The sequence below is a fragment of the Telmatherina bonti genome (genome assembly GCF_933228915.1).
Source record: "Telmatherina bonti genome assembly, chromosome: 12".
In the NCBI taxonomy this organism is placed as follows: Eukaryota; Metazoa; Chordata; class Actinopteri; order Atheriniformes; family Telmatherinidae; genus Telmatherina; species Telmatherina bonti.
Window position 1 is genome coordinate 21357541 of NC_136610.1, and position 15358 is coordinate 21372898.

General features: G+C 39.6%; 1 protein-coding gene across 2 annotated transcripts; it reads left to right on the forward strand.

Annotated features, from left to right (window-relative positions):
• Positions 1-267: 267 nt before the first annotated feature.
• Positions 268-14981, forward strand: cstf2 (cleavage stimulation factor, 3' pre-RNA, subunit 2; the record flags this gene model as incomplete). 2 transcript variants are annotated; one of them, XM_079249856.1, is made up of 13 exons in its annotated part: positions 268-361; positions 618-696; positions 803-972; positions 1106-1242; positions 2123-2242; positions 2403-2525; positions 4991-5102; positions 8928-9027; positions 9813-10012; positions 13842-13966; positions 14152-14235; positions 14447-14594; positions 14686-14981. In XM_079249856.1, the coding sequence occupies 12 exons, from the start codon at positions 268-270 to the stop codon at positions 14570-14572; spliced, it is 1470 nt and encodes a 489-aa protein (XP_079105982.1). In that variant the 3' UTR covers positions 14573-14594; positions 14686-14981. The 2 variants fall into 2 exon arrangements, with proteins under 2 accessions (XP_079105982.1, XP_079105981.1); XM_079249855.1 differs by having other exon boundaries at positions 14447-14981.
• Positions 14982-15358: the final 377 nt, after the last annotated feature.

Consider the following 15358-nt stretch of genomic DNA (forward strand, 5'->3'; position numbering starts at 1 on the left):
ACAGTGGGGAAACACCGCACGACGTTACTGTAGCAACAGCGCCACCTGTTCTCTATCACACTGTGATGACCGTTTCTTTGCAACATTCTTCGCTTTTCCAAAAGTGCCGTTCTTTGCTTGTTTATTAAATTACAAATCAAATGCGTACAATGTAATTTTTTAAGACGTTAGGAGGGAGTCGCCTTATTGCTATTTGACAATGTTTCTTTCTAGAACGGATGTTCTGTCCGCTAATATCCTGGTGTCACATTTATTTCTGTCCCCAATATGGCGAATGTAGCTGCTGCTGCCGCGGCTGCTGCTGCTGCAGCTGCCGCTAACAGAGACCCAGCTGTTGATCGGTCATTACGATCAGTGTTTGGTAAGACTGTTTTCTTTACTTGCCAGGGGATGGTTGTTTAAATCGCTAAGCATATTATACGTACAGATACAAAACTATCAGCGAAAGCTCGGGAGCATGCCCGGCTAGTGTTGGTGTTGGTGTTAGCTAGGGAACGAGGCAACAAAACCTAACAACTAAGTTAACTTGGGAAACGAGCTAAACAGCTCTTAATGAACATGTGCGTTTTTATTTCTACCTTATAATGTTAATTATTCATGCGTAATATTTTTTACAGTGGGAAACATCCCGTATGAAGCCACAGAGGAACAGCTAAAAGACATATTCTCTGAGGTCGGTCTTGTTGTTAGCTTCAGGTAAGTCAAGGATGTTTTTTTTTTTTTCCCTTTGGCTGCTGTTTGTGTTTTCTCTACACATTTTTCATGATGTTATTATCACGGTCCCATGTGCACTCCTTTTCAGGTTAGTGTATGATAGGGAGACTGGGAAGCCAAAGGGATATGGATTCTGTGAATATCAAGACCAGGAGACAGCCCTTAGTGCCATGCGGAACCTGAATGGGAGGGAGTTCAGTGGTCGGGCTCTCAGAGTTGACAACGCAGCTAGTGAGAAAAACAAAGAAGAGCTCAAAAGTAAGTCTGCATTCTAAGAATAATCTCAATTAATGTTTATGCTTTCTTTGTTGTTTGTTTGTGTTTTTTATTTGATGTATTTATTTGATTGGAAGGTCTTAATGCAGAGCAACATATCTGTGTATCCAACCAGGTTTGGGAACAGGAGCGCCTATTATTGAGTCTCCTTATGGAGACAGCGTTCAGCCCGAAGAGGCTCCAGAGTCCATCAGCAGAGCTGTGGCCAGTCTGCCACCTGAGCAGATGTTTGAATTAATGAAACAGATGAAGGTGGGCTGCTTTATTGCATATGTAAAAACAGGTTCTTATATATTTCTGGCAGACAGTTTTTATTGATTAGCTCATATTTAGATATGATTTATCTTATAGTCGCATCTAGAATCAAAGAGCCATTCAAATTAAAGCTAAATGGGTTGTGCTGCTGAATCTTCTGTATTGCAAATCAATATTTAGATCAGATAAATTCATGGCATTGTGTGAGTTTGCTTTCACTGCTGCTGTAAATTCAGCCCAATTTAAATACAACCAAATTTTTGTTTGTATATAGATTGTCTCAGTGTTACCTTTTCTTTAAATGCAGGTCTTTAAATGTAAGAAAAGCTATTGCAGATTTTGAGATTATGTTTTCTTCAGACAACAGATTATTATTATTATTTTGTTGCTTTCTCGTGTGGAAAACGTTAGACTTCTGGCAACAAGAACACTAAAAGGCTGAGTTGGACACTAATTGCGCCTTGTTGGTCGCTGTGTGTTGTATCATAAGTCCATCACTCCTAAGCAAACCAGCTCTTTGCTTCTTATTTATATTGGCTTAGAGATAATGTCTGGAAATGTTTTAAGTAGACCTTAGTGTTTTGGGAAAAAGGGGGACAAATATTCCTCTTGGTCTAAAAACTGGGCACAGATTTTCATTATCTTACATTTGCAGGTGTTGTGCAGGTATTATTGTACATATATTTATGTACAGTTTGATGTGGATGTTGCAGGTGTGGCTGGTTATGAGCTTGTTTCCAATTAATATTTAACTAGTAAAAAGCTGTTGGTATTTCCTGTTTATTGAATGTGAAACACTGTTAGTCTGTCAGAGATGAAATATTTCCCATTTCCTAATCAAGATTCAGATTTGTGGACATTTGGTGTTTTTCTCCAGTTGTGCGTACAAAACAGTCCTCAGGAGGCAAGAAACATGCTGCTGCAGAACCCTCAGCTGGCTTACGCTCTGCTGCAGGCCCAGGTTGTCATGCGGATTGTTGACCCTGAGATAGCTTTGGTAAGAAGGAAGAGATTAGTGAAATCTCCAAACTTATCTGATGCACACGGCAAAGAATAAGATTGTTTTGACCAAAACTTTGGTCAGTGGACATAAATAGATCCTGTGCTGCAAAATTGAATTTTTATTAGCTGATTTCTTGTTTTAATATTGTGTACAGAAAATGCTTCACCGTCAAACTACTGTCCAGCCTTTGATTCCAAGTGGGCAGAGTGGAGGAGCTCCGCCAGGCAATCCTCCTCCTGTACAACCCAGCGTGCCGGTATCTCAGCCTCAGCCTGTGGTAAGAAGAGCTCTTTAGTATTTTTAAATGGAGAGCATGTTTAAATGGCAGTTGATTATAAATTAATTATTTAGTTAATTCCGCCACAACCAGAATTTTAGAATACAATTGAAAGTGTTATAATGACTAAAATATACAAAATATAGGCTCCCAAAGCTGCACTAACACACACCTGATAATGTGATAATTGTGTAGCTTGGACTGAAAAAGTCTTTCTGAACTAGACTCCAGTGGGTTTAGACATCCATCCAAATTAGCAATAAAGCTTCCTTTCCATATTATTATTCTCCTGCTTTTGTCAGACAGTCAAATTAGGGTTAGGAATTGTTACTGAAAAGCGCCTGACCGAGACTGTGTGTTAAGTTGCAGTCATGTAAAACATTCCCAGACTGTCACTCTGCTCCAATTTAGTTCTGATTTTTGTTATCACTCGAATACTGTTTAAAGTTGGGGTTGGTAATCTTGCTCAGACATTTTTTTTTTACGCTGGTTGAAGTGGCTCGTCATCCTGATATATTCTATACATTTTATAATCATGAACAATAAGAAATATAGTAAGACCTCTCAGTTTACTGTAAATCTGTAAAAACTCTGATCAATCCAAACGTTTGGACTAAAATGGAGTTGCTCATGTCTTACATTTTGTAAGCTTCTTCTCCTGGCTCCCCTCCTCCCCCTCCTGCATTGCACACCCTGCATATAAATAGCGTGTTAGGATGAAAATACAAAGTAGTGAATAAAAAAAGTCAGAAGGCAAATATGGCTGAGAAAATGCAGGAAGGATTTCCCCAACCTAGCTCGGTTTATTTGCCTCCTCCCGCTAAATGGCAGAGAAAGAGAAAATCGTTGGTGTGAATCAAAAAGCCTTGGATTACGCAAGGGGCAACTTTCAAATCTTGCTAGCCTCCCAACATTACCTACCCCAGCTTTAAGTAACTTAAAGACATGTGTGCTTTAAATGCAGCTTGAATTTGATGTGGGGTCATAGTCCACAGAGAATGTTAGAGGTGGCAGAATTCTATGTGAGTTTAATGATTTTTTTTAAAAAAATTATTAATAATGATTAGTTAAAGCAGATATGTAGCTTGATTGGTTTTAAAACAACTATAATTTCAGTTAAATGTCTCTTCTCAAATCCTGCTAGAATCTGCTGTGTTGCAGAGTTAAATTGACAAGTGAGTTTCGGGTCAAGCATTTCTTAACCATCGCTGGGCTAACATGAATGTGTTTTTCCCTCTCTGAGTTAAAAATACATTGATTTTCTCCTAAACAATTTAACATAAAGATGAAACACAGGACAGATCAAACCAAGCCGCTTTTATTTGCACCCAAAACTTTCAAAAAACAAGCCACGGTTATCCAAATAACTTTATAAAATGAAAAATTAAGATTGAAAAATAGAAGTTTTGTTTTTAGTATATATTTTGTGTTCAGATTTTTTTAAATCAATTTTCTGTTTTTGAGGATTGTTAATTAATATTAGCTCCAGCTGTTACATAAGCTTGAATGTATGAACAGGGTGAACAAAACAGCCATGTTTGGTCAGCTTCAAACTCAGCTGTAATTAGTCTTTATATCTAAAAAGGTGTTTTGCTCCTATAAATTGTTAAATAAGGACGTTCTTGATTACAAATGACCATGAACCTGTGCATGAGCGTGTACTTGAGAACACGTGGGGTCTATGAAGAACTCATGTTGTTCATACTTGTGCAAATCCCAAATTTTATTCATAGCATGAAATTTAGAGCCTCCAGCATCGACCGTCCCCTCGCCTGCCAGCCCGCTGATAAATGAGGTCCCGGGAGTGTTTCCTGTTTGAAAAACGATCTTCTCACACAGAGAATTTCGTACTGCACAGTGCATGCAAACCAACAAATGTTGATCAAATCAGCTCTCCATTCTCCAAAAAAATTCTCCTGTGTTCACATTTGAAAGGAGTTTTTACTAAGGTGTTGGGCAATAATGTGCTGCCAGAAGAGCTTCTCCTTAGCATTTATTCTGCAAACCTACCTAACACATAGATAAAAAGATATTGTAGCATTGGGAATGTTCTGAAAAATTGATGGAGGCTGTAACCATGCCAAACAACCAGCCACCACCCTGTGTCAGCACGCATCCCAGCCTCCTTAAGAACCTTGAACATCTTTGTGACCGCTGAGGTCAGGATATAGGACTGATATCATTTTAATTTTTCTCGTAGTAGTGCAACCTGGCGCACACCAGCTCAACTTTTAATCCCAGTAGAAATAAAAACAGAACAACTTTGCACTGATTCCTCTTCAAAAGGATACAGCTGACATCATGTTATGTGAATGTCTTAATATTTTGTACACCCAAAAGTCAAGACATAGAATAGAGAATTATAAATGTTTTAAATGTTCCTGATGAAGGATAGAAAGTGTTACGTTAAGTTTATTAGTTTGTGTTATGTGGTAATAATGTAAATCACCGTGTCATCTTATCAGCCTGGCATGCATGTCAATGGAGCACCTCAGCTGATGCAGCCGCCCAACATGGGTGTTGTGCCTGGTCCAGTACCTGTACCAGGACCGGGGCAAGGACCCGTCGGACCTCCAGGTAGGCTTAACACAATATGTTGTCTGTCCCAACTAGTGAAAACTGAATTAGATAGTTTTCCAAGTCTATAAGATGAATGAAGAAGCATTATTTTCCAGGCAACCAAACAGAGCAAAAAGTCTGTCTGGAAGTGTGGACATTTAAGTCTAAACAAGAACATTGAAGTGAAAATCAGTCATTTTGTGTTTTATTGAACTTCAGACCTTCCTTTATTCTGACAGTTGTTTAAATGTACTGAATAGCATAAAATCACACCCCGAAAACAGTAAAGTGTTAGAAAAATGAAGTTGCCTGAAAACTTTTTGAACCCTTTTTGTGTGTCATGGCTCACAGGGATCACTAGATGTCACCAGAATTGTTTTTTTTAGCAGAGACCATGCATAAAGAATGTCATCTTGGCTGTTGAAGATCTTATTGCAGAGTGACATTTTAAGTCTTTATATTGTTCCAAAATGTTTAACAGCATGTTTTTAGGATTTTAGTACTTTATCTAACCCCAAAAGCCCTGTGTGTCCTTGTTTATGCATGCAGTGACTTAATTAGCACCACAATGCTGCTTTGCTTTCTTGAGTCTTGTCTCCTGTTCTTTCACTTTAATGCTGGCTCAGGGAACCTTCAGCTTTCTCCAACAGGATCGTCTGGTCAAGCTGCTATCGAGCGGCCTCAAGGTATCACTGCATTCCCTGTACTCCCTATGTCCACCAATCAGCCCATTGCAGTGTTGAAGACTGGGTACTGTCCAAATTTACAACACACCTTGGATTGTGTCAAATCTATCAAGGCGTTTAGACTGAATATCTGCACTGTTTACCTTCACTTGTTCAGTTCTTAGTGTTTATTCAGCCTGTTTATATGCTGCAGACCTAAAGCTAAAGGTCATAGACCAGAAGATTCTTCTCATAAATAGTGTGTTAGCTCCAGTCTGAATCTGAACAAATGGCAATAAATAATGGATAATAGTTAAAATAGCTTTCAAATGAAAAATGCATGGTGTTAAATATGCTAAAATTTATGCAAAAAAAAAAAAACCCAAAATCATTTTGCATTTTGGGAAGGATTTGTCACTCATGGACCCGAAGTCATCACATGAAGACAAGCTTGTTTGTGAGCTGCTTTACACGTACAGGTGTATCTGAGACAATGTTTTGAAACAGCCTATCAGAGTCTGGTTATTAGAGTAAAGCTAAAGCTGGTCTACAAGGCAACACTACCCAGCTGAAAGTCATGAAACTTAAGAAGAGTGTAACCATTGCTGTTTTTTTTTGTTGAAGATTGTTCTTTTTAAAACTGGGGTGTCCAAAGTCGGTTCTTAATGGTACAGTCCTGCAGGTTTTCAGTGTATCCCTGCTCTAACACACCTGACTTAAATCATGTGGATCCAGCAGCCTACGGGGTTCTCCACAATGACTCATTAATTTAAATCGGGTGTGTTGGTGCAGGGATAACGTCAAAAACCTGCAGGAAAATGTCCTTTAAGGACTGGAGCTGGACGTCCCTACTTTAAAATATGAATTCAGGGCTAAGACTTTATTAAAGGATGCCAGTTGTTCTTCTCAAGCTTGTGACATACTCCACAAGATGCGAGAACTTTGTTCTTTCTCTTGAGGCTGCAAGAACAAGAAAAAAATGTCTTTTTTGTCTGATCAGTTCAAGCTTCGTCTGCCGCATACAGAGATCACTGAGGGAGTCGATGTCTGTGCTTTTATGTACAATGAACAGAGTTATCTCATATTTAACAAAAAACTTGGTCCGCAGCAGGGTGGGTTGTGTATGCTGCTGGGTCCTTGTCTAAATGCCACATGCTGAAAAATTTTTGTGTTTTCTCACCTTGATCAGCTGTTTTATGAAAAACAGTCTGCTTAACCGCCATCAGCAAAAATGTGGAAGCAGCAATGGGCAGCTTCATGCCAAGCCCACCTCAAATGCCCGACCAGTTACACAGTACTTCTTGGAGCCCATGAGAAGAAAGTTTTACCTGTCTGATATGTCGAGAACGATCTTCAACTGCATCCGCAAGAACAAAATGATGTAACTTTCTTCTTGGGGCTTTGATAACAAGAAAGAAATTCTCGTTTCTGGCGGCGTGTGTAGTTCATCTGTGTATGGAATTATCTTCATATATAACAGGAGTCGAAGGGTCAATACTCTAAATTAGTTTGCAGAGTGAGCCTTGTGCTCTTTGCAAAGTTTGGATAAGATGGAGACTCTCCAGACTGGAAGTTGACCATAGGAAATCTGCTTAACACTCACTGGCATCTTGGATGTTGAGGCCAGATGTTCTGTTTTTAGCCATGGTGTTGTTGCCATGGCACTGTGGAAAATTTGGGTCAGCAAGTCTGAGGGAGTGGCGGTTGTTCTCTGTAAATATGTGTGCTTCTAAACTTTAGTTTCTACTCCCATAATCAAACAAGATCTCCTGCTTAGCATGTAGATAAGACGAGATATCATACTGATATTATATTTGATTATTGCTGGTCATGTGATCTGTTTCTGCTGCATGACCAGGCAGACCTCGATCACATGACTTTGGGGACCTGCTGGAGACATATGGCTGCAGAAGTTCCCTGGTGTAAATTGATGCTTGACTATATATTGCTTTATATGTATGTTTGTTTGTTAAATAATTTAAATGTTTAAAAAAAAAAAAAAAAAAAAACAGATTTAAAGGAAGAATCTTTTAAATTTTTTGGACTAATAAAAACTTAGAATCTGCTTTAAATATAATCTTTAGACACTGCTACTGACAGCCTGTTGCATACACTTAATTTGGGTGATTTTCCAAAGATTTCTTAGCTGAAACCTAAATAGATCAATAGATAAAGCAGTATCTGGAAATTCTGTTATCTACAGGGGAAAAAAATCGAGATGTAGAACAGAGAAATGCGTCCTGCTCCTCAGTTTATCCATCTAATGTTCACTGAAACTTCACCAGAAGTGGTCTTTACAAAAGGCTGGCTATCAACAATCATTCATAAAGCAACACCACAAGTTTCTGACCTTAAAATATTGTTTTTTCTGATTTGTTTTAATAACTTTCTTGTTTCAATAACTGAGAAGCTGCACTGAGCAACTTTTTGTTTCAGACTGGAGAATATGCATGGTGGCTGCATTTTCTTTTACAATGTCACGCCACACACCGACTACTGGATATCAATAAACTGGCCATTTGACAAGCACCATGACTGATTTAGCAAAGAAACGCAAGAAGAAAAGAAGGAGAGAAAATGACAGAGCATGATATAAGACAAGAGATTGGATGCTGAATTAGCCTCCATTTGGATGCACAAAAGAGAGAAAATCTGCCCAAGTTCAGTAATGCTGCTTCAAGAGAGAGAACAGGAACAAATATGGAGGTTTGCCAAATAACACCTTAAGTTGACTGTGGCAACAAATCTTATGTAGTGTTTCAGAAACGGCTGCACATATCTCCTGTTTTCCTATTAAAGAAAAGCTGACTTGACAGATGTACTAAATATGAGATTTGATTTGTAACAATATCAAACTCCTGCTCTTGTGTGTGACGCTCTCATGGCTAAATAACATCTTATAGGTCTTGTTTCTGTGTTTGCTGAAGCAGATTTGTGTTTTACATGCATGTTGCTCTGTGTGTTGACGTCTGTCTGTTGTGATGTGTTTCGCCAATCCCCAAAATAACTCTGTTTGCTGAGATATTAAGCTTGAGCAAACCCTTGCCTTTTAAAATGTGTGTTGTTTGGGAATTTCAGCCCTTTCAGAGTTGCCACTTGCATTCGACAGATAAGTTACATGTTGTGTGTGAATGTTTGCTCTGATTGCGCAGCTGAACATGTGATTTCCTCCTTGCAGGAGCAGGTGGTATTCCCCCGAGAGGGCTGCTGGGAGATGGTCCCAATGACCCAAGAGGAGGAACTCTGCTGTCTGTTACTGGGGAGGTCATAGACCCGAAGTAAGACATTCTCCTGTATCATCACTATTAACAGGTGCAGATTTTAGAATTGTCACTATATGCCATTATCCCTGTAATCCGCAAGACTTCAGTCTGGATGATGTGGTGAAAATTAACATGGTGATACTTGGTGTGGTTTAACAATACAGCAGCCTGATTCCAGGGTTGGAGCACCTAATGTTTATATTTCTAATGCAAAGTTGAAAAAGAACAGCGCTCATCCGGTTATGGAGGTGCAGGTCAGTGAATGAAAATGGAAAAATCTGCACACTTCAATCTATGCAAAGTTTGATAATCAAACAAGCATAGCCCTTTGTCAGGGATGGCCGATACTTCAGCATTTTTGCTTTATAAAAAGCAAAATGGAGTATAGTTACGACTGCACAAGAATTTTTTTTTTTTTTTCCAGTAGCTGGACACGGTGAAAAAAACCAAACTGACTAAAGCTGCTTCTTTCTGCTCCATTTCTTCCTTCAAAATAAGAATTTATGAGCTGTGTTTCTTTTCAGACTGTAATGTATTTTTTTTTATGAATCGATAACATTTACATGAAAGGCACCCTGTTTGACCAGTTGCACATTTTTAAAGTTTACCTGTGAGAAAGGCCATCTCTGTTGTAACACAAGTCCTGAACCAATGAATCCATGAGCAATTATAGCTGCTTAAATAAAAGTATTTATTGGATTAACCTTAAGATTTTAGTTTCTTCAACCACTTTGTAACAAAAAATCTGCAAGTCAGCATTTGCCAAATTAATCTCACAAATGTTCTGTGTTTGCGTTAAGCCGGGCCTATATGGGAGCTCCACCACCTCACCAAGCCCCACCTGTACACATCCCACAGATGGGAGGTGGTCCACCCCCAGATATGAGAGGGCCTCCATTGGACATGAGAGGCCCACCTATGACTGAACCACGAACCATGATGGTTGATCCACGAGGGCCCCCAATGATGGAACCACGGGGACCACCGATGGAAACCAGAGGTAGCTTCTCCGGTGAAGATTAATAATTTAAGACCAAGAATTGTTTAAAGGTTAAATTAATCTCAGATATGCCACTGTTACACCATAAGGGCCCCTGCAAGCTCGACTTGTCTTAAAAGAAGGGGATCGAGCCAAAAACCTGTCATGTATTTTAGTTGTGGAGCTGCTGGTTGTGATTTATTACCCTAAATTTTCATTTATTTTACTTTTTCATGATTGAGCCAACAAAGTGTAGTTAAGATACAAGATGTTTGTGTCCTGGTCAAGATGGCAACCTAGAACATTATCTTACTCAAAGTACTATTTCAAACATGAGTTTTGCTTTAACATAGTCTCACAGTTTTTACCTAATGCAAAAGAAAGTGAAACTTTTCCCCCCGATAGGAATGAACAGGGTTTGGCAGACATGAGTCAAAAACCCAGCAGCCTACTACTGAATTTACAGCTCAGGCCTATTTTCATCCAGAAACATCATTCTGTTTTGTTTGGTCAGAAAAGATATATTTAGACTGCCTAAAAAGATATTTTATATATTTTACAGTTTTGACGCAACCACAGGTCTAAAATCCTCTACTCCAGCTTTAACTTTAGTCAGACCCAAAAATTCTTCCCAAACAATAGTGTCTCACTTGCCCAGACATTTTCCTCTACATATGCCAATTATGTATCAAAACGGAGGAAATCAAGTTGCTTGAAATGAACCACGGTTGCAAAAGAGCTGGGGCAGATTTAGAGTTACTTCTTTGACCTCTTCCTCCCATTAGCCTCCATCCAGCAGAAACTTGGATCAACAGCTTTTTGTTTGTGAACAGCTATTGGTTGTTGAGAGGCTCTCTCAGACCTTACTCATCTCAAGGCTGTACTCTGGCTGTGTCCGAATATCTACACTATTCCCTGTCTGGCCAGGGAGAAAAAAGTTGTGCACTCAAAATGATCCACAATGCATCTTGAAAAGTAGTGAGCATCGATAGTCACTAGATGGATCAATATAGACCACAATGCATTGCAGACAGGAGCTCAAAATTTTGTGACAAACATCAAAGCAGGTTTTTTTTTTTTTTTTAAATTCAATTTTTCTTAATCTTTTAAAAGATATGCTACAAAGAGAGAATAAATCACAATATAAGTATCTGGAAAAACATCGTTACACGTGTGTGGTTGCCATGATGACAACTGGTAGTCATGTGATCTGCAACAAATGGAAAGTAGCCCACTTTGTGTCCTAATCGCCGACAGAATGAGTGCACCGTACAGCGTGTCATATAGTGCAGTGAATGTATGAATAGTATGTAGTGAACGAGGGGTTAGGAAGCAGTGCGAGTCTGTTTCAGACTGACTCAGCAGTCACAAAATGCCCTGTCGTCTTTGCAATGCTAACGAGTGTGTCAGGGACAGTTGTGTGTGTAAGACTGGAATCACACACACATCTTCCCAAATATAGCAATATATTAGTTCAGAGGAATGGGATGCATTTAAGGAACAATCCAGTTTTTCTTTTTTCTTTTTTTTTGTTTTTTAGAATAAGAGCTAAAGAAACAAACTTTAAAACAGAATAAATAGTCATTACAACAAACAAAACAACCTTCTTAAGTTCGAAAAGGGTCTTAGAAGAAGTTTTAATGAATGTCAGTGATTCAGTGCTGTCATTTAGTTTCTACATATAGACACACATTGTCATGTACACACATAAGTGGATCTAAATAGTAATGTCTGTATCATAGACTGTATACAACTCTTCCTTCACATTCTTTAGGAACTTTGCTGTCACTACTGGTGCTCCGTCTTTATAAAACAAATACCCCACTCTCTTGTACAGGCAGTATCTGCATTTACAGTCATCGAAATTTCTTTGGAAATCTGAAATTTACAGATGGATTGTTTTTCTATGCTTATTTGTAATTTGGTAGATGTGACTCGTCCACAGCAGATCTCAGTGATGTGAATACATGATGCCCTTAAAAGGCAACAAATGTGTCAATCAGCTGTTGTCAAAGTACTTAGAGTATCAATCACAGAGTACTCAGTCTGCCCAAATAAAAATGAACACGTCTTTAAAGCTGTTAAGAGCAAATCCTTTCAGGTAGATGTAAACATGTCCTGCAGTCAGTCCACCACTACATGAGTCTGAGGAAAAGCTGCTGGATACAAATACAGGACACAAATCCTAATGAACTTGTCAGGACATTAGCTCAAAATAGATCTGCATGGAGGTTACCCTCACAGAGATCCATCAAGGGTATCCTATCAGAGGAAATCGGCAACTGCTAATCGTGGTCAAGATTTGTTGCTCCATGCTCTGACTTCCAGTCGAATCATCCCTCTGCTTTCCCAGCTGAATAAGTTGGTGGCAAACGTCTCATTGGCTGAACCTGAATCTGGTGTCAGGGTCCAGATCAACCTCCAACATGACTGTGGAGACACTATTGCTCATGGCACCTAGCTGTCTGCCTGCATTTGGCCCAGCAGCAGAAGCTACCATGTGGATTCAGATCTGTAACAGACTCACTTTCAGCCTCTGTTGACAAACACGAACAATAAATTGTTTCTGTCCTGAGGTTCTTATCAGAATCAGGCTAGTTTGTAAAGTAGGAACACAACCAAGGAATGTTTTTTCGGCAGATGTTGTCTAGTGGGAATATTAGGATCAGTAAAGGAACTAAATAAGCAGGAGGTAATAAATAAAACACACACTTTTCATTCATTATCCTAGCCTTGTTTGCCCTGTGTTTGAAGTTCTGATCTGTTAAAGTAGTGCACATGTGTGCTGTTTGCGAGTCCTCCTTTGTATCCTGGAGGAGTAAATGTCCTCCTCTTAGGAGAGGATGACTTTATATCTAATAACTGCCGTCTCAGTTATTGGAGATAGAGTAGAGCTGGGGACAAAGGACACATCCCTCGGGGTGTCAATGTATGTGGATGGAGGGGGAGCAGAAGGGGGAGCTGCAGTGAGGAGAGGAATCTGTGTGAAGTGCTCCTTCTCAAATATGCAGTAGGAGCTGTGGAGATCATTAGCCAGGGGTTTCTTGACTTCAGCAGTGGGGGTAGGGTGCCTACTGTAGCTGATGATCTCCTGCAGGTCTCACCACAGTGTTGTTTGGTCATTGGCTTAAAAACTGGTTTCTCAGCTTTTCCCAGTAGAACCTCTTGGCCGCTGTGGTCCCCCTTCATAGTGTGTTCATGGCCTGCCTGTACAGGCCTACAGGAGTAGGGACAGAGCCTTCTTGGCTTGATGGTTTAAGTTTTGGAGTGAACCAAGATTTATTGTTACTGTAGATGCAAAATAACTTGATTGGCACACATGCATCCTACATGCACCGTGTCTGCAAGGCATTTTATGGCTGACTGTTGCTCTGTTAAAGTCCCCTAAAATTATAACCGCGGACTCTGTGTGATCTCTTTAGCCAGCGGCTGGACAGTTTCACACACAGAAGCCTAGGGTGGGATGTACAGTTTTAATTACTTCTAATTACAGTTCAGAACATGGGACTGTAGGTTCTAGTTGCAATGTTTGTGTACTGCTGTGACATCAATACACCAACCTGAGTGTTTGTAGAAGCATATTCCACCACCCTCTGATTTCCCTGACAACTCTGACGGCAGTGTAGTGCAGAAACACTTCTGTCTGAGCTACACGCGCACACCACCTCGCCTCCCCATCTCATCTAATGAGAACCTCGTCATTCTCTTGTTGCGTAAAATAAATCTTGTGGACCACATGTAATTTTTTTTTCTATCTGTATGTTTTTATCGTTATTCCCTGAATGCTACAATCATTCACTTACTCTTTGGCGAGCCATGATTTTTTTTTTCCTCCTCTCTCTTTCCACAGGCCGCGACCCGAGGGCAATGGATGCTCGCGGACCAGTGACAGGTCAAAGGGTACCCATGGCAACAGGGATGCAAGGTCCTGTTCCTCATAGCATGGGTCCAAATGCTCCTCCACCTGCAAGACCGGTAACCCTTACTTCTCGTGTTGTTTTGGTTTTTATTGTTGTCATTTTTTTCCTATAACATCTCAAGGTTTTCAACTTTTCACACAAAAATAAAGATGTGTTAGCTTGGCTTGATTTGGTGAATGTATATACTGTTACACAGTCTACATTATTTTCAGTATGAGTTCAGTGGGTTTTCTTGTGCAGGGTCCTGGTATTTCTGGTGTTGCCCCATCTGGAGGAGGTTTCAGTCCAGGACAGAGCCAGGTCTCCACACAGGACCAGGAAAAGGTGGGTTTTAAGCTGCTAACTGATCATGTGGTTGTTTAATCAGCTGAGCTGCAGTAGGTAGCAGGTGAAGTTTAAACAGCTTTCTTTCTTCTTACCACATATTCTGATTCTCCTGGCTACAACCAGTTTAATGCACCAATTTTTTCCGTTTTCTGTGGGTAAAGAGTCACATTTACCTCTTGAATAATAATCTTTCTGTCCCTTGTTTTAGGCTGCATTAATCATGCAAGTCCTGCAGCTGACCCCTGAACAGATCGCCATGTTGCCGCCGGAGCAGCGACAGAGCATCCTCATACTCAAAGAGCAGATTCAGAAGACAGCCAGCGGTGCACCATGATGAAAAACTGAAAGAGGCAGAGGTGGAGTTTCTTGTTCATAGCATTGTTTTCTAGTCATCGGGGAAGTTTTGACATTCTTGTGCTTTCGCTGTTTGCCTTTCCATTATGTCAGGACCTGCAGTCTGCCCCTCCCTGACCTGCCTTCCAGGCGCTTGAATGGACCCAAATGTGTCTCATCTTTACTCGATTTGTTGTAGGTTTTTGGATTTATTTTTGTCTTGTTTTGTATTAAAATTTGTTGTTAATCCAAGTGAGTAAACTGAGTGAACTTTTAAGAAGGTACCAGTGAATGTCGGATAGACAAATGCTCCAACAAAAACATGTTGTTTAATCTTTTTCATGTTCTAGCGCTGGAAACTTTTGTCAATAAAAAATGAACACACTGACTGCTTTCATTTAGACTTGTGAACAAGAATGTAGCCTCTAAGCTTAATTGACACCCTGTCTCCTGGTTAATGTAGCTTCTCATGTTTCTTTCTTTATAAGGAAATACGAGAGAAAATGACAAGTCATGAGGAAGTACAGGAAAAAGTTATTTCATTTTATGATTCCAAGAAACTAGTTTCCTTAATATGTAAACCTTAGACTTTATTGACCCTGTTGTTTCCTGTAATACAGTCCTATTATTTATTTATGCTACAGATTCCTGGCTTTAGTGAAAAATGTAAGTAAACATAAAAGAATGATACTGAAGAGCTAGTACTTCTGTAAGTGATTTGTCCTTTATTTTTCCCTTTTTCTTAAAAATACACAATGTTTAAAATGTACATGTACACAAATGTCCT